Source organism: Mus musculus, chromosome 4 (assembly GCF_000001635.26).
Source record: "Mus musculus strain C57BL/6J chromosome 4, GRCm38.p6 C57BL/6J".
Classification (NCBI taxonomy): domain Eukaryota; kingdom Metazoa; phylum Chordata; class Mammalia; order Rodentia; family Muridae; genus Mus; species Mus musculus.
In genome coordinates this window covers 94,920,282-94,940,109 of record NC_000070.6, presented here as the reverse complement: position 1 = coordinate 94,940,109, position 19,828 = coordinate 94,920,282, and the positions used below count along the sequence as shown (strand labels likewise).

General features: G+C 39.5%; 1 protein-coding gene and 1 pseudogene across 3 annotated transcripts in view; one reads left to right on the top strand and one right to left on the bottom strand.

Moving 5' to 3' along the window:
* Nucleotides 1–3,817: 3,817 nt before the first annotated feature.
* On the bottom strand, nt 3,818–5,419 carry Gm12693 (annotated as a pseudogene).
* A 4,737-nt stretch (nt 5,420–10,156) lies between these two features.
* The window catches only part of Eqtn (equatorin, sperm acrosome associated), a 54,257-nt gene continuing 44,585 nt past the window's right edge, over nt 10,157–19,828 (top strand). For 2 of the 3 annotated variants that reach the window (NM_001290623.1, NM_027089.4), the window contains exons 1-6: nt 11,267–11,433; nt 11,632–11,790; nt 13,086–13,169; nt 14,487–14,549; nt 15,145–15,189; nt 16,383–16,442. In NM_001290623.1, coding sequence (NP_001277552.1) covers nt 11,358–11,433; nt 11,632–11,790; nt 13,086–13,169; nt 14,487–14,549; nt 15,145–15,189; nt 16,383–16,442 — 487 coding nt within the window. In that variant the 5' untranslated portion in view covers nt 11,267–11,357. Of the gene's footprint in view, nt 11,434–11,631; nt 11,791–13,085; nt 13,170–14,486; nt 14,550–15,144; nt 15,190–16,382; nt 16,443–19,828 lie in introns of all 3 variants that reach the window. The other variant, XM_006503333.4, reaches the window with a different exon arrangement.

Sequence of the window (19,828 nt, the reverse complement as noted above, 5' to 3'; positions counted from 1 at the left end):
CATACTCAGAACACAGGCACACTAAAATACCTCACACGATTGGCTTTAGGCTATTTACATATAGACAAAGATGAAGCATTAATGAATTTCATATGTAAAGTAGGAAAGCACATGAAGATATAGGTATACAGGGCTAACAAGATATAGGTGTCTGCCTCCAATCCTGATGACCTAAGTTCAACCCATGAAACCCACACAATAGAAGGAGAGAGTTGACTTTCACACATGTACTGTGGAATATGCACACACACAGCATACACAACATAAAATGTAATACAAAGGTTTTTTCTTGTTCTTGTTTTTTATTTTATAATTTCCTTTTTATTAGATATTTTCTTTATATACATTTCAAATGCTATCCCGAAAGTTCCCTATACCCTCCCTCCGCCCTGTTCCCCTACCCACCCACTCCTGCTTCTTGGCCCTGGCGCTCCCCTGTACTGGGGCATATAAAGTTTGCAATACCAAGGGGCCTCTCTTCTCAGTGATGGCCGACTAGGCCATCTTCTGCTACATATGCAGCTAGAGATACGAGCTCTAGGGGTACTGGTTAGTTCATATTGTTGTTCCTCCTATAGGGTTGCAGACCCCTACAGCTCCTTGGGTGCTTTCTCTATCTTCTCCATTGGGGGCCCTGTGATCCATCTTATAGATGACTGCGAGCATCCACTTCTGTATTTGCCAGATACTGGCATAGCCTCATACGAGACAGCTGTACCAGGGTCCCTTCAGCAAAATCTTTCTCGCATTGTGCAATAGTGTCTGGGTTTGGTGGCTGGTTATGACATGGATCCCCGGGGTGGAGTAGTCTCTGGAAGACAAGAAGGGGCACTTCAATAAAAAGTATTTTTATTTAAAAAGTCTAGATATAGGTAAGAGCTTTCTGAGTACTACTTAAGTCACTCAGGAAGTAAGGCCAGTTGTCAACAGGTGGCACCTAATGAAAGGAAGTAGCTAAATAAAAGAGGTGGAGTGTGGGAGAGAGACTGCAAGCGGCCGTCCTGGTTAAAGCTGGAAGAGCTGACATGGGAAGCCAGGGGACTGGAGGCAGCTAAGTATCTGAGTGCAGTTTGCACAGCAAGACTCATTGTTCTTATCACACCCCCTTTGATAACAGTTCCACAAGTTTACAGTTCAGCAGAGAAGCTCACAGGCGACCATGTTCAAGGGTACGTGAAGCACAACAGTGTTATTTTTCCTTCAGAAAAATGATTAAGGTATGGGAAAAACCATTTACTGTAACATTCTCTAGAAATCAAGGAAGACTCTGGCATTCCTAGGATCTTTTGTTGACATTCCAGATTCCCTTTTTGAGAAGTATCAGCATTGGATGTTCCCGTGCCTGTGTCATGAATTCATTTTACTCTCATGTAAGCTTATAGATCACACCTCAGTACTACAGAATGGGAGAGAATCTTGGCAGAAGAATTATGCTTGGAATATACAAAGAAACTCAAGAGACTAAACGGGAAAACAAGCACAAGACGGCAGCCTACAGAGTGAGAAAGAGCTTCACCAACTCCACATCTGACAGAGGGCTAATATCCAAAATATATATAAAGAAGTCAAGAAAACTAGACATTAACAAGCCAAATAACCCAATTGAAAAATGAGGTACAGATCTGAACAAAGAATTCTCAACAGAGGAACCTCTAATGGCCAAGAAGCACTTAAAGAAACGGTCCAGGTCCTTAGTCATCAGAGATACGCAATTCAATACAACTCTGAAATTACATCTTACACCTGTTAGAATAGCTAAGATCAAAAAATTATGCAACAGCTCAGGTTGTCGAAGATGTAGAGCAAGGGGGAACACTCCTCCATTGCTGGTAAGAGTGCAAACTTGTACAACTACTTTGGAAATCAATTTGGTAGTTTCTCAGAAAATTGGGAATAGATCTATCTCAAGACCCAACTTTACTACTCCTGGGTATACACTCAAAAGAAGCCCCACCATATCACAAGGGCACTTCCTCATCTATGTTCATAGCAACTTTATTCGTAGCCAGAAACTGGAAACAAACTAGATGTCCCTCAACTGAAGAGTGGATATAGAAAGTGTGGAATATTTAAAGTGAACTCAGCTGTTAAAAACAATGATATGAAATTTGTAGGCAAATAGATGGGTCTAGAAAAGATCATCCTGAGTGAGGTAACCCAGACCCAGGAAGACAGACATGGTATGCACTCACTTATAAATGGATATTTGTCATAAAATACAGGATAACTGTACTACAAACCACAAACACAATGAACCTAAGTAACAAGGAGAGCCCAGGTGGGAGACACTTGTATCTCACTGAGAAGGGGAACTAGATAAGACATCAAGGGTGGATGGATGGATGGATGGATGGATGGATGGATGGATGGATGGGGCTGAGTAGGGGAGAGGATGGGAGCCGGAGGGACAAGGTGGGGGCAAGGATGGAAAGAAAAAGTATTGGGAGAGACAACTGAATTGGGGTGGGGGGGGTTCATCTCTGTGACAAGCTAGAAACATAGGACAATGGAAAATCCCAGGAATCTGAGGGTGACCCTAGGTAACACTCCTAGCATTGGAGAATATAGAGCCTGAACTAGCCATTTCCTATAACCAGGCAAGACTTCCAGTGGAAGGATTGGGACAGCAACCAAGCCACAAAACCTTAGATCCCAAATTTCTCCTTGGAGGATGGAGCAGAATTTAAGGGAAGAGCCAACCAATGATTGGCCCAGCTTGAGAACCACCAATTCATGAGAGGTTGCCCACCTGGACACTATTAAATCTAGGAATTTATCAAGATGCTCAAGATGTAAGGAACACTTCCCCAGCTGTATTTATCTTGAGCATACTTCCTTGTCCTAACCCAATGTCAAGTATTCTTGATGATATCGTTGAAGAGGCACCAAGAACTCTCCACACGAGTTCTTGTAAAGCATCACATGTATGTAGGAGTAAAACAGTACACAGATTACTGTTACAGGGATGCACAAAAGTACTGCAGTCATCGTCAGTGTACAACATGAACACGCATGGACCTACTAGCAGGAACATACAAGGATATACTTCTATATCACTGCACGTGTGTATACTAGTACAGCAGCGCTGCACCAGGGTATCTTGATGTGCTTTTACCATGAAGCTGATGAATGGACCTGTGCAGCTCTGCAAATGCCTGACTCACAGCCACAGTGCATAGGTCTTTAGGAGTAGAGCCGTGAAGTGCAATAGAAAAGCACACAGTAGTTATGAAAGCAGCAATGATTGTGCTACCAATGCAGTGCACGGAGATGTCCTGTAACTGAAGTGATCATAGGTTTACCAGAAAGCAGCATACATGAATGTTGCATGCAGTTTTACGCTCTGCCCCCGCCCAGCTTCCTTTGAGTCCTTGGACAAAAAACACACATGGTTTCTTCCTTTACAACTTACCTTAGGACACAGTTACCGGGTGTTACTATCTCCTGCCTGGAAAATTGTGCCCTTAACATTTCCACTACTCCCACCTGCCCTAAACTTAGTGGTTAGTCCCACTTAGCCCCTGCCAAACATCTCTGACCACTCCCAAGTGCTGGGATTAAAGGCATGCGCCACCACTGCCCGGCTTAGCAGTGTTCTTAGTGACTGAGTTATGCTCTAGGCTCTGGCCCCAAGCCCCTTACTGTCTTGCCTCCACCTCCCTAGTGACAGAATCACAGGTGTACACAATCATGGTTGATTCACAATTTTTAAAAAAATGCAACAAAGTTCACAATGCATGAACTTCATGGTTTAAAGAGCAAAACCCAGTTGTTTTTAGTACGGTTAAAATATTGCTAGATCATCACTGCTATCTCCTTTTTTTTTTTTTTTTTTTTTTTGAAATTTTATGGGCAGTTTATTAAGTTCAATGATGAAAGTTATCAGAAGAATATTCTCCTGAAAAATATGTTTTTTCTTAGAAAAAAACAAAAGGAAGATCCAAACCCTCTAGCATAGCCACAGATGCTGTGGCGGTCACGCCTCTCTGGAGACTGGGACAGTCCATCAGTCTGAGGAGTCACTCCCTGGGGCAACAGGATTGTAGTCAGGATCATCTTCACCATCTTCTAGCTCCAAATCGTCCATTTCTTGGAACAATGACTCATCCACCTCCACATTGTTCCCAGCATCCTCCAGGAACTGGATATCAGATGTGTCAAGATTATGATCTGTTTCAAATAACTGTTTCCCACTTAGTTTATTTTTCCCTGCTTGCTCCTCTTCTTTCATTCGTTTCTTTTTAATTTCCAGGAGTTCTGCATCAAATTTGGCCTTCCAACTCAAGAAATTCTCAATCGTAACAGGGGTGCCATGGAACAGTTTCTTCTCTGCTTCTTCTGCTTCCTTTTCTTTCTGCTTCTTTTCTTCCTCTCTTCTTGTTTTGATCTGATCAACTATTTCATTTAACTTTTCTTGAACAGCTGTCACGAGGGTGAAGATCATCACCATGCCGAGATTCTCCTCGGCCTGCAATGCCACAAGCCCCAGCTCCTCCCAAGACCTCACATGGCTCTGGCTTCTCCAAAGCATGGCAGAAAGACTCCCCTTCCTTGCAACTGCCCTTTCCTCCTGGAACCTGGAAGTCTCACCTCTGCCTTCCTCCCAGCAGTTGACCTCCAGATTTCTTTACTGACAGATGAAGAACCAATTGGGGTACCGAACCTTAGCATTGGAACAGCTCTGTACACATGAATATATTATGAGAACAGTGCATCTGGATATTTACATAATAGTGCAGAAACAGAGCAATGCTCCCTGCTGCCCTAGTGTGTCCATGTATTTACTAGATGATCAGAATTCATAGATATCCCAAAATCCATGTGTATGTGATAATACAGCAGCATACCTGGAAATACACATAAAGGTGTGCACATGGACTCAGTATTAAAGGAGTGATCACACATATTCTGGCAAAGAAGCACACATGGATTTCGGAATACACATATGTGAAAATAATACTCCATCAGGATTCATGGATTTTCTAGATCAGTATTCAGGGAAGTACTTTACAGAAACACACAGGATATACTAATGCATCACTGACATGAATGTACTAGTGTACTAGATAACACACCTAATACTAAAGCGCCACACAATGGAGTCTTTGTCAAAACCAGTGTGCTACTACTACAATGTAAACTGATGCACATTTACCACACAACAGATGGATGTACTTGTAAAGGCCAGAGCACGCCTCAACAAGGGCAACAGCATATCTGTTTTCAGGAGTAGAACACCATACTAGAACGAACATAGTGCAAATGAGAGTAATGATTCAGCCTCAAAATGATTAGACTACTAATGTACCACATACAGATCTGTTGCAACAAACAGGATCATAGACTTACTAAAAAGCAGTGCACATGATAATATTATTATACAGTTACACATGAACATTGAATTGCAGAAGAGCAATGGACACTGATATCCTAGTATTGGTGTGCCTGTGTATTTTCTAACATATTAGAACACATGGATGTCCATGTATCTACCAATACAGCTGCACACATGGAACTTCATATAAAGTAACATACATGGATTGAATATTACAGGATTGATAGTTTTTTAAAGATTTATTTATTTTTTATGTATATGAGTACACTGTTGCTGTCTTCAGACACACCAGAAGAGAACGTTGGATTCCATTACAGATGGTCTGTAAGATACCATGTGGTTGCTGGGAACTGAACTCAGCACCTCTGGAAAAACAGTACTCTTAACAGCTGAGCCATCTCTCCAGCAATCTGAACACATGCATGTATTAGTACAGATCCACACAGATGTACTATAGCAGGAAATCACATGAATATAATACTGCAACAACAAGATTCATTGATGTACAACATGAGTGCTCTTGGAACCAATAGACAAGAAAGCACAAGGACATACTCACACATCACTGCACATGGATGTACTAGCAGATCATGGCATGTGTATCTAATATTAATACACAGTGGTATCTTTTCTTTTTTCATTAAATAAGATAATTATTTTTATTAAATTATTTTATTTATTTACACTCCAAATAATGACTCACTTCTCAGTCCCTCTGCCCAGAGTTCTTGAAATATACAATTCCAGAAACTACACTATTCCAAAACAACAAAAAGTGACCTCTTGTTCTACTTCAGTCATACACAGACCTGTATAAATACATCCTTCTGCTATGTTGTTAATGTACATTAGAGAGAGGGAAGAGAGAGAGGGAGGGAGGGAAGGAGGGGGAGGGAGGAAGAGAGGGAGAGGGAGGGAGAGAGAAGTATAGGATAGAGAGAGGGAAAAGAGAAAGGGAAGAGTGAGATATAAGTGAGAGAGTCAAGGCAGAAAGGAGAAAGGGGAGAAAGAGTGATGGGTGAAAGTAAGGAAAGAGAGATCATAGGCAATACAGAGAGAGGGAGAGTAGAGTGAGGCAGGACTGGGGAGCAGGAGGAAGGAAGAGAAAATGGAGGATTGAGAAGAAGAAAGTGGGGGGAGAGAACAGAAAGGATCAAAAGTAGAGAGTGAAATATGGAGAAAATATGAGAGTGGGAGAGAAGAGAGAGTAAAAATGAGGAGTTAGAGGTGAAAGGGAATTAGAGAAGAGAGAGAAAGGAACGAAGTATAAGAGAATGGGGACAGGAGGGAAGGATACAGAGGGAGGGAAGAGAGGGAGAGGGAGAGCATAGGTAAGAGAGAAGATGTAAGAGAGAAGGAGGGATAAAAGAGAAAAAGAGGAGAGAGGAGCTAGAGATGGAACAAGAGAGGAAAGAGTCAAGAGAAGAGACAATGTGGAGAGGGGAGACAAGAAGGAGAGGAGGGACAATGAGTAGAGAATGGGGAGGGGAGAGAGAAAGAAAGAAAGAAAGAAAGAAAGAAAGAAAGAAAGAAAGAAAGAGAGAGAGAGAGAGAGAGAGAGAGAGAAAGAAAGAAAGAAAGAAAGAGAGAGAGAAAGAAAGAGAGAGAATGATGAAAGAGAAGGAGAGGGAAGGAGAGACAGGAGAGAGACGATACAGAGAAGGGAGAATACAGGAGAGAAATGGAAGACAGGAACAATCAGGAGAGGAGAGAATGGAGAGAGAGAGGTACAGATAAGAGAGAAGAGATAATAGAGAAAGAGTGAAATGTAAGGTAGAGAGAGGAGAAACAAAAGAATGGGGAGTGAGATACGTACATAAGGGTAGGTGAAGTGGAAATTTCCGGTTGTGACATGTGATACAGACTCACATGATGTTTTGCTGAGGCAAGACCCATGAGACGACATGTGATGTTTGGAGAGAGTATAAATAAGACTCAATATACTGCGAATGGGATGCTTGTATAGTTAGCTGTGCAACTCTTCATTGGTCTTGCATCTTTAATGATCTTCACTTCTCTGAGAAAGGCACTGCAGAAAACTGGCATTCTGGCTCGTCCTGGTCACTCCCACTAACTCGTGCTGATTTGGTGAAGGCTTGGCAGTTTCTGCTGGATCCTGCCACCATTGCTGATTCCTGTTTTGTGACCCTTTTGAACTGGACAGTTGGTATCCTGACAAATGGAGATTGGAACCACTCCCAAAGAACTACTTCTAAACAGGTTCACGTCCCCTTGTTATTTTCCATCTTTTCTCTCTTACCCTTGGAAGTGTTTGAGAACCCTTATTAAAGTAGGTTTTGAGAAATCTAAGCCTACGGGTAATGGGGGAGAGAGAAGAGCATGAGATGGGAGAAAGATGAATACAAAGAAATAAAAGATGGAAGGGGAAAAGAGATGGGAGATAGGATTGGGAAAGGTGTGTGGTGGGGAGAGGAGGAAGAGAAGAGGAAAAGATAGGAGAAAGAGCAAAAAGAAAGGGAAGGAGTGCAGAGGGAGAAAGGGGAGAGACAGGGAAGGGGTGGACACAGAGAGAGACTGAGTGGAAAAACAAGAGGGGGAAAGAAGAGTGAGAGGAGAGAGAGCAAGAGGGGAGAGAGTGGAGATGGGGAAAGTAGGAGACTAGGGAGTGAAGGAGTAAGAGATAGGAGAGAGGGGGAGAGAGAAAGGTCACACACAAGGTTTCTGAGGATGACATCCAAGGCTATCCTCTGGCTGCCGCCACATACAGGTGCACACAGATACATGCACACACAAGCACATGTGCACACACAAGTTTTTAGAAACTTACTGGAAAAATCAATCTGAGGTAATAAACATTTTCACCCCTATTCTTGCTGAGCAGTCTTAGTAAGCTCTTAAGGCAACATTGCAGTCTACATGTAAGTGCTACTATTGCACTAGTTATTGTCCAAAAACAGATGATTAACTTTTGAAATGAAACATTTTAAAAGGGGCTCTTGCTGGAGTTTGTTTAGAGCCCTTAGACTAGTGGTAAACCCCAACCATAAGTTTACTTTGTTTTCTACTGTTGTGAATAGTAAAATAAATATGTGATATGCAAGATATTTGATGTGCAATCCCAAAAGGGGTCATGATTCACAGGTCGAGAGACACTGCCTTAGATTACCATTAGCTGTGGTAGTCTAAAGGGAGGCATTACAGCAAGTGTTTTTCAAACCTGTTGATTATGGGAACTTTTTTGTATGCCATTTGACTGTACTGAAGTTTGACAGAACAGAATTTGGAAATACAGCTTTTATGGGTCAGTTAGGTCACAAATGCTGGTCATACCTCTGGATGGTCCTTCTTAGTGTCAGGTATCTTTGATCTTGTCTCTCTGTTGCCTCATAGATGCTGGTTCTGAACAGTTTCCAACTCACTAGATAATACTGGGTTCTGATTCAGTTTTCTCCCAGTCAGCAGGTTCTCTGTTGGTCAGGTCCCAGCATATATACTATTCTACTTTCTCTGGGTTCCTAGAATGCATGGTTCAGGGAGTAGTAGAGTGCTCACTCAGCATGAGTGTGATAGTGCACATATTTGAATCCAGTACTCCTGGATGCAGGTAGAACTCTGTGAGCTTGAGGCCAGCCATAATGAGGGACTTTCTAAAAATAAAATATCATAGCTAGATAGACAGATAGATATGATAGATAGATGTGATAGATAGCTAGATAGCTAGATAGAGGATAGATAGATAGATAGATAGATAGGATAGATAGACAGATGGATAGATAGGATAGGTAAATAGGTAGATGATCAATAGTCAGATGATAGATATGATATACTTCCCATCATTGCTCCAAGGGCATAAAAGAGAAACTTCCAGCACTCCATCTCCTAACCTGTGTCACTGATGCAGCTTTTGTCTCCACCCACCCTTTTCTTCTGCATTTCAAAACACCGAGGGCTGTACTCTGCACCAGAAGAGAAGAGGTCTCCAGACTTCACCAATATTTCCTAAAGAGACTCTGCTATTTGCTTTTCTCCTTCATAAAATCCTATTTTACTTTGTTGCTGAAACTGGAGATTTTCAGTGCCATAACCTTCTGGTCTCAGTGATCCAGCTTGCCTTGGTTCCCTGTTGACTAGCAGACAGTGATTCCCCTCATGTTTTTCATCTTCTTTCCACTTGTAGTCTCAGCTCTAATCTTGGCAACTTTTGAAAGGCTCAGGGTTTGGACTTCAATATATAAATTTGAGACAGACTCAACTCAATCTACAACACCTGCCAACATATTCTAGAAACAATACTGATCCTGAGACAGACGAAATTAGGACCATTTTTTTTAAGCAATCTTAGTTTCATGAAGATATATATCGTGTTATATTTTCAGTCTTTCAGCTCAGGTACCTATGGAAAGTGTTCCACACTTCCAAAAATTAAAAGGGCAGCATGCAGGAGGCAGAGGCAGGTGGATCTCTGTGAGTTTGAGGGCAGCTTGGTCAACATAAGTTCCAGAATAGCTAAGGCTATGTACAGAGACTCTGTCTCAAAATAAAAAAAGTTTACCCTGGGAGGACTCAGTGGGGAGAGGGGGAGGGGGAGAGAGAAAGAGAGAGAATAGAACAACAAAGAAAAATCTATTTGTGTCCCCAAAATGCCAATTTGTCTTTTGATATTTAGGGATTCCTGAACTAAATACAATGTTGCATTAATTATTAGATCACTTGCTGCATGCCAGAATTTGTGCAGATTTGAGTAACCATGTTTCTCCAGCTCTTCTCTCTACCACAAGGTATGATTCTTTTAGGTACATCATAGTTGAGCTTTGTCACCAACGTTGTTTGATGGTTCACAACCACATGAGGTATGTTTGCTTTCTGATTTCTCTGATTTCCAGTGTTGAACCATGTTGGAGATGCACTGGAGGCCAGGGCTCTACGAGACTTGTCATTTCAGTGTTTTCTGCCTTCAGGTTCTTACTTGAAATGAGTGGAAGAGTCTGAAAGAAAATTAGTCCCAAATATGGGATCTATTTTTTTTTCTGGTTGACTGACTTTGGTCAAGAGCCTGGTTGGCTTGTCCATCTTTTCTTTGGACACATTATCTCTGCTTCCTTTATCCTTGTAAGCAATTAGACTCTGATGTTACCAGGCACCATCAGTGAAGAACCACAGGTTGCACTTGGACCTTCCCCTTCATTGAAGACAAACAAAAGTCCTATAATGTTATGCTATTTTTCCCAATGCATATGTTTTAAGTATGAATATCATCTGCTGTGGAGGGATTATCATGGATAACTTCAAATTCTGCTGATCCTATAATAATGCCCATTAGTTCTATGTCTTTATTGCTCATTGTTAGTATGTAAGTAATCCATAACTACATTGTACTTATGTTGCATTACGTAATACTTACACTAGTATTCATGTTAAAGTCTTCTTTGAACTAGCTAACTTTCTCTGTTGAAATGTGAAGAATTGGACCTCATTGAAAAAAAAGTATTAAACAAAACATGTTATATGTTATATCTTATAATGAATATACATCTTAAAATTTTAAAAAATGTTTCATAAAAGTTTTATTACAGAACTATAGTCAAATAGTCTATAAGGTAGGGTGTTTGGATTGAGTTTTGAATTTTGCTTTCTTTGACTAGATTTTCATTTTGTTTTGTTTCATTTGTTTTATTGTTGTTGCTGTTTTGTTTTTAGCAGACTGCAGATATCTAAAACAGGTCATTAAAAACAAAACCCCCAAATTCCTTAAGTTTTTATGTCATTATCAACAAGACTTTTTATAAATCATGAACTAATAACTAATATTATTTCATGAAAATACATGTACCATCTTCCCCAGAAAAAAAATAAAGTTTATTTTTAAAAACTAAAAACATCATAATACCAAAAGTGAAATGACCATGAGATGGAGTCACAAAGCTCTGGACATTTCCCTGGAGTTCTGTTTCCCAAGAACAGTGATGTCATAATGTCCTATTGAGACTTAGGACCTGCTGGGCCACAAGAAGAAAGTCCTGAGGAGACAGTAGATTGCTGGATAAATCACACCAATTTCCCAATGGATTTTATACTGTTGATCATTTTATCTGGGGTTTTCCTCCCAGACATTATCAGTCTACAGCCCATTGTGGGACGTAAGTAAATGTTGGGAACTAGTCAATCAAAAAGATGACTCTCAGTGACAGAAAGTCAGAATACGGCAATGACGACTGAAAGTTGGAGGTGTAATATAGTTTAACTTTGAAATCTCAGGCTCTAATTGTGAAACACTTTCAGTGGAAGGAAGCAGTAAAGAAAACTTAACACCTTCTGTTCAATGGTTTCCTTTCTAGAGGAGCCTGGTGTGACACTTTCAGATGAAGAACAGTATTATGCAGATGAAGAAAATAATACAGATGGGAATTCTGTTGCTTTACATAAATTGGAAGAGAATGAAATGGACACTCCTGCCAATGAGAAAACTGGCAATTATTATAAAGACATAAAACAATGTAAGTTTTTAAAGTTAATAGCACATATCAAAAGTTGATGCAAAAAATAAGCACAGGTTTGGCTTATTTTTTTGGTTGTTGTTTCTTTGGTTGGTTGGTTGGATTGGTTTGTTTGTTTGTTTGTTTTTAAAGATTTATTTATTTTTATGTATATGAGAACACTGTCACTGTCTTCAGACACACCAGAAGAGGGCTTCAGCCACATTATGTGAGCCACCATGATGTGAGCCATCATGTGGTTGCTAGGAATTGAACTCAGGACCTCTGGAAGAGCAGTCAGTACTCTTAAACACTGAGCCATCTCTCCAGCCCAGTTTGGTTTGTCTTAATGCTGCATTGTAACCTCCCATTGTCATGTATTTTCCAGTTTAGAGTTTCTAATTTACTTTGTAGACATTTTAGTGTACAAAGTTGCAGCCTTGCTTCCTGCAACTCTCCATGAGGTGTTATGAAATGGAACAAGGCTGTCTTTGCCACTGTTTCGGTTAACCATGGTTCATCATGGCATTGTCACTCCTACTTTAGTGACAACTGATCTAATTTGGAGGGCAAGTTAGCCAAAACTTATTTTGAGGTGTGAATCACTTTTGAAGGTTGCTGAAACAAAACACCACAAATTAAAAGGATCAAGACAATCAAAAAGTATTTCCCTATACTTCTAGAGGCTAGAAATCCCAAATCAAAGAACCAGACAAGTAAGGGCTCCATCCCAACCAAAGGTTGGGAACCCTTCCTTGCTTCCTTCAGCTGCTGTGGCCAAGGTGTCCTGGCATGTGTAGATACATCAGCTTAGTCTATGCCTCAGCCTCTTCATGTAATAGTCTCCCTGTTTCTGTATGCAGATTTCCTTCTTGTGCAATGACATTAGACAAAGCCAATTAAGAGCACACTCTGCTCTAATCTGGTTTGATTGTAATTATATTTTCAGCAACCATATCTCTAATTCTGTCTCATTTTCTGAGAAATCAAGCTTAGAATTTAGGGACAGCATTGCTCTTCTAAAAATTGATTTCAGCATCATATACACACATACATATTTTCTGTGAATTTCCACAATTATTTCTTATGATTATTTATCATAAGAACATTAGTTTGACTCTTTTCCTCATGAATTTTCACCTTATGCCTGGCTCCACTTCCTTTGAAAAAGAAAAATGCCTCATATTTTTTGTTTATAATTATTTCTTCTTTAGCCAGTAGATACTTTTTAAAATTAAAAAAATACTACATAGAAAAAAATGTAATGAGTAAGAAGTGATTTGCTGGTTGCTAAAGACTTGGGATTTTCTTGGTAGATGTGTTCACCACACCAAACATAAAAGGTTCTGAAGTATCTGTGACTGCCACAACTAACCTGGAATTTGCTGTGAAGAAGAACTGTAAGTACTGAATGCACCTTCAGTGCATTCATGCCAAGACCTTAGGATTGCAGAATCGTCCCAGGGCCAATGGGCAAGGCCCAGGGCTTCATCTCGACAGTTCATCTTGTACTTCTGGAAACCAGCACAGTCCTGTCATCTCCCTCCCCGTCCCGCCCCTCCCCCCCCGACATTTTCTTCTGTAACATTTTCTGAAGCTCCATGCCCATTACAGTGACCATTCCAGGCGGCAGACAGAGTTTCTCATTTCTAAACTTCCTGTTTTTCAGTTTGCATGGATGGAAACATGAACTGAATTTAGTATTCCAGGCTATTACTAACCTTTCTTAAACCCACTTTTGTGGGGTTTTTTCCTCTTATATACTTTATATATTTTTTAATTGGGTATTTATTTCATTTACATTTCCAATGCTATCCCAAAAGTCCCCCACACGCTCCCCCACCCACCCACTCCCACTTCTTGGCCCTGTCGTTTCCCTGTACTGAGGCATATAAAGTTTGCACGACCAATGGGCCTCTCTTTCCACTGATGGCCAACTAGGCCATCTTCTGATTCATATGCAGCTAGAGACACGAGCTCCTGGGGGATATTGGTTAGTTCATATTGTTGTTCCACCTATAGGGTTGCAGACCCCTTTAGTTCCTTGGGTAATTTCTCTAGCTCCTCCATTGGGGGCCCTGTGCTCCATCCAATAGCTGACTGTGAGCATCCACTTATGTGTTTGCTAGGCCCTGGCCTAGTCTCACAAGAGACAGCTATATCTGGGTCCTTTCAGCAAAATCTTGCTAGTGTATGCAATGGTGTCAGCGTTTGGAGGCTGATTATGGGATGGATCCCCGGATATGGCAGTCTCTAGATGGTCCATTCTTTCGTCTCAGCTCCAAACTTTGTCTCTGTAACTCCTTCCATGGGTGTTTTGTTCCCAATTCTAAGAAGGGGCAAAGTGTCCACACTTTGGTCTTCGTTCTGAACTACTCAGCTACTAAAAAGAATGAATTTACTTTTTATATTTTGATGCACTGTAAGCTGAGATTTGCACTAAGTCCTGCCTAGCGATCCTGCCAAAGCCAACCATCTTACCCAACAGCGCTCCATTACCTCTAAAGGCCTAACTTACATGCTTTTACTCTCTTTCATAGAGTATAGACATATTAACGCTACTTCAGACATCCCGTACTCACAAAAATGCCATTCTCCGAGGCCTTTCTTCCTCTTCTTTTTCTTTTTTTAAAGTCATTCTCTTTCCTTTGTTCTCCCCTTGTCTTGACAATTGGTCTGTGTTTTAATATGCTGAAAATACTTTTTCCTTTTCCTAGATAAAGCCAGCAAACCAACTGCCAGTGGAGAAGAAGAAAAACCTAGTGAATCCTCTCGTAAAAGTATTAAAACTACCCCCCTGTATTTGATATCTGGAGCATATTATCATATGGCTTATGCCCTTAGCGTTCACTCCTTTGAACATGACATAAGTGTATAGCATGCCTAAAGAATCCATATTGATATTGCTTAGAGTCACCTGGAATCTTTTAAGTGGCAAATATCTAAGAGTCTATTTTCAAATGTACCTGACAAGCAATGGGAAGTGAACATTATGGAAGTTTTAAAATATTTATAAATAGATGTATAAATTTATAGAATATATTTATAAATATTTAGATTTATAGATCTAAGATGAGCATATGGGGTATATTTTCATATTTTTGATGACAATGTAAAATTTTCTACTTGATTAAGGAATAAATGTGTCTCTGGTCACAATGATTAATGTTTCCTAATATTATTTGAGGGAGGGTTTCAGAAATTGGGGGCTACAAACTCAAAATTACTGTTTTATTTTCTTGCCAAGATCATTGTTCCTTATGATATATTGTAAAGCTATACAATCCAGGTTGACTCTCATAGGTTTTTTGAGTGAGTGTGTTAATTGCAGCGAATAGATGCTCATCCATTATCCCTGTTATCTCTTTTGAACAGCCTCAACCCCCAATATACCTGCATTTTGGACAATATTATCTAAAGGTAAATTAATATAGTGAGGTAACTGGGGAAATGTTTTGATTTTCTAGCAGTTTATATAAGAAGACATTTATAACATTTTATATAAGAAAAACAAGGCTGATCTAAGTATTTCTAACAATAATCAACAGATACGTGTTTACTGCCCCCTTGTAATAGCAAATGTTGTACTCAGAGAAATGATAAAAGTTGCAGTTTGAGTCTTCTGTACCCAGAAGTATGTTTCCTGCAGAGGTTGCAGTCTAGAGTGTATCTTAAAATCAGGAAGACATGAGCTGGTATAGAGAAGTTGGTTTTCCTGTCTTTCGTTGTGTTGCAGGTAACTATCATGATCTTATTTTCTAGCTTTGACTCCAGAAACAGATGAGCCCAGATCAAAAAATCATCCAACTGAATTCATGATTCAGCATTTAAACCAGGTTTCTGCCCAGTGCGGCTCCTCTGTGTTTGGAGTAGCATGTGCATAAACACGCGGAGATGCATGCATAAGTGAAAAGTATCAATGTGTATTTTGTGCATGAAAGTAATGTGTGCAGCATAAATACACAAGTACACATACATGCAAAGTATAACGCACAGATCAATCTATGCTTGTGTATATTCTATGTGGATGAGAGATACACTTTAACATAAGTGATATATGTGTTACATACACATTAACATAAGTGATATATGTGTTACATACACATTAACATAAGTGATATATGTGTTACATACACATTAACATTAGTGATATATGTGTTACATACACTTTATAAAAATGAAATACACGCAATATTCACTGGCCCATCATTATTTGCATGCTTTGTATTTACATTCAGGATTTTCTACTCACTGAGATCTTTTTGTTACCATAAAGTCAGTATTTGTAGAATCTTCAAGGTCATTTGTCAGTATTGAGACAGCTTCAAATATTTTTAGTTTCCTCACCATCACTCATACCTTGAACTGGCCCCTAAGCCTAGTAATAAATAGTTTTTTAATGTCTCGAATAGTATGATGGACCCTAGAGAAATTACACACATATTAGATAAGCTCTGTTTGAACATGCATTATAGAGATGTTCACTTTACAAAACAACACTAAAATGAATAGTAAGAATGGATTTTACATATTATACACACCCCTTTATACACATGCAAACGTTTTAGTAAGTGAATGTTACTTATCATAACATCAACATACTGTTTTAACAGCTGTAAATGAAACAGCAGTGAGCATGGATGATAAAGATCAATTTTTTCAACCAATTCCAGGTAAGAACAAAGTACTTTAACTAATAGATGCGTAAATATCACCTGAATTTTAGTGGCTGCATTGTGAAACAACTCATAGCAAAGTGTATGTGGAAGAGTGTAATTGACAGCTAATGCTACATCAGAGAGGACAATGACTACAGTAGACTAATTATACCTCTCAAGTACTCTTGCTGCCCTTTTACCAATGACTGTTACTACAGTCCAGTCTTCTGACTTACAATGCTGAGACAGATTGATATGCGAGTGATATATATATATATATAATGTGTGTGTGTAATGATACATTAAAATATACACAATATATTTTTTAATGTATAGAATATATAAAATATATTGTGTGTGTAATGGTACATTAAAATATACATAATATTTTAAATGTATTATATATATATATGTATGTATATATATGTATATACATATATATATATATATGGCCTTTTAAAAATAGGCTTTTCTTTAGAGTTTTAAGTTTAAATAAAACAATAGCAAAATCTATAAGAGTTCCCATAGCCCACCCATCTTTTGGTTTCTTTCTTTCTTTCTTTCTTTCTTTCTTTCTTTCTTTCTTTCTTTCTTTCTTTCTTTCTTTCTTTCTTTCTTCCTTCCTTCCTTTCTTTCTTTCTTTTTCTTTCTTTCTTTCTTTCTTTCTTTGCTGTTAAGACTTTGTGTGTGTGTGTGTGTGTGTGTGTGTGTGTGTGTGTACCACATGCATGTATGTACCTAAGGAGGCCAGAAGAAGGTGTCAGATCCCTTGGAAGTGGAGTTACAGGTGGGTGTGAGCCTCCTGATATGGGTACCTAGAATGAAACTCTTAGTGTGGATGGAAAGTTTTATTAAAAGGCAATGTTTTAATTTTCTTCAAACCCTTTGCCTTACAAGTAAATAACTAAAAATGATATACATCTAGTGGCATATCTAGGGTCTGTTTGCTCAGTTCTGTAATGACTTATTTTGCCTACAGCTATTTTTAAAAAGTGGAGTGATGAAAAATCACAGGCCAAATAACAAAGCAGGGATGGCAAATGATGGGTACCTTAGAAATATGTCGTCATCTCAGGGTGTTGCACTTAAGTAGCTAAATGTGAAGTGGCTTCCTACCATTTGTTGAGGACACATTATATATCAGGTGTACTGATATATACCCACACACACTATATACCACGTGTTCTGATATATATTTAATATATTTACATATACTATCAGGTATTCTTTTATATATTTACACACTATATATAGGATTTTCTGATATATAGTCACACACTATATGACATGTTCTGGTATATATTCACACATACTATATATCAGATATTCTGATATATATCTATATATTGGGTGTTCTGGTGCTTTAGCCACATTATGTGCATTCTCCCACCATGTCTATTTTTTGAAGAAATTGGGGCATAAAGCAAAGGCCAGCTCAAGTTTTGTAACTTTCAGTGGTTAGCTATTCTAAAGCCTTCTCTGGTTCTGGCCTTCCCTTTGATAAATATACTGTGTTAGGAAGAGTAAAAGATTTGCAGGAAAGGGAGACAGAGCAAACTGCCCTTCATATGTTCTTTGTTAGGAGAGTCCTAGGCAACCACAATGAAGCCTGAAGTAAAAGGAATTAGGAGAGACAGTGTCATGAACCATAGGCACCCATGATAGGGCCTTGAAAAGACACAGATCTTTCAGTTCCTGGAATGTAAGAAGGATACAGCTTCATGGCCATGGGCAGTTATGAGTCACTCTAAAGAGCTAGACCCTTCAGTTTGATCAGCTTCCCTCAGATCAGAGAACAAAGGCAGGTTCTGATCTTTGTTTACGGTGTGGTAGTTGAGTAATTTTATACCACTGCCCTAGTCTGGCTTACCTATGTGGCTCCTTGCACAGAGGCTTTAAGCAAGAGAGTAAAGGCTGTCTGGGGTCTACAAAATGGCAGCAGTTTTCTATAACTCAGTCGCTATCTTTCTATTACATCGGGGCTGTGGCTTGATTTGAGGGGGACAGAACAGCAGCTAGAGGATCTTTTAAGATAACTGCATGAACTACTTATAAAGACTTTGTAGCATCTTGATCCTAGCACTAGGGAAGTAGAGGCAGGCAGACCTCTGGGAGTTCAAGGCCATTTGCCTGTTCTACTTAGGGAATTCCAGAATAATCAGACCCCCCCCCCCCCGCAAAGAGGCTTAGAAACTGTCTTAGTTTAGGTATTTGTTTGTTTTTTGTTTTGTTTTGTTGCTGTGAAGAGACACCAGGACCTAGGCAACTCTTATAAAGAAAGGACAATATTTAATTGAGGCCAGCTTACAGTTTCAGAGATTTAGTCCATTATAATCATGGTGGGAAACATGACAGCATCCAGGCAGACATGGTGCTAGAGGAGCTGAAAGTTGTCCAACTTGATCCAAAGACAGCAGAAGGTAACTGTCTTCTACAGGCAACCAGGATGCCTGATTCTTCTTTGGGCAAAGCTTGAGTACAGGAGACCTTGAAGCCTGCCCCCACAGTGACACACTTCCTCCAACAAGGCCACACGAACCTATGGTCACTCCCTATGGCTAAGCACTGAAACAAATGAATCTGTGGGTGCCATACCTATTCAAACCACCATAGGAAATATAGGTGTATTAAAGGGGGACAGTTCATTTTAATATAATCTGCTTGAATATTCCCAAATGGGTCTCAAAGTCAGATAACAATCATTCACAACTGTACACATTTCATTCTTCTTGGACAATATAATTTTTGGTTGGTACTAGGGACTAAACCTTGCTCTCAAACATGCTAGCAAGGGCTCTACTGCTGGGTTATGACACAGGTACAATCATTAAAGTGTTCAAAAGTCAGAGAGCATTGACATGAGAATATATATTTACTTCTTACCTAAATATTACCTAGAAAGTCGTGAAGATTCCTGGGACCCTGGGAGTGGGCATGGGAGAACTGTGAGAAGGAAAGTTTCAGCATTAAGTATATTTTCAAGAAGGTCAAACATCTGACAGGAAAGCAGTTTCATCGGATTTTATCAGATCCACAATGTTTCCGGAGCCAGGCATGATTCTGTAATTTAACTCTTTTCAGGACTTTTAAAAAGTTATTTCTACTACTTTTGCAATATCAAGCACACTGAGTTTGTCTCTTAATAAAATGGCAAACTTGTAATTCCACACTTGTAATTCCAAAGAATAACCAGGGCATGCCAACAGCAGTACAGACACCTGTCCTGCCTCAAGAACCTGGGCCTTGAAAATTGTTCTAATAATCTCTTGGGATGATAAGTTATTTAAAGTGGTTTCAAAGTAAAGCCAAGAAGAAAGGCTGTTACATTAAAAAAAAAATTGTCGTGAGTACCTTTGGCCCTAAAACCACATTTTGATTAGTAGACAGATTTGCAAACTTGA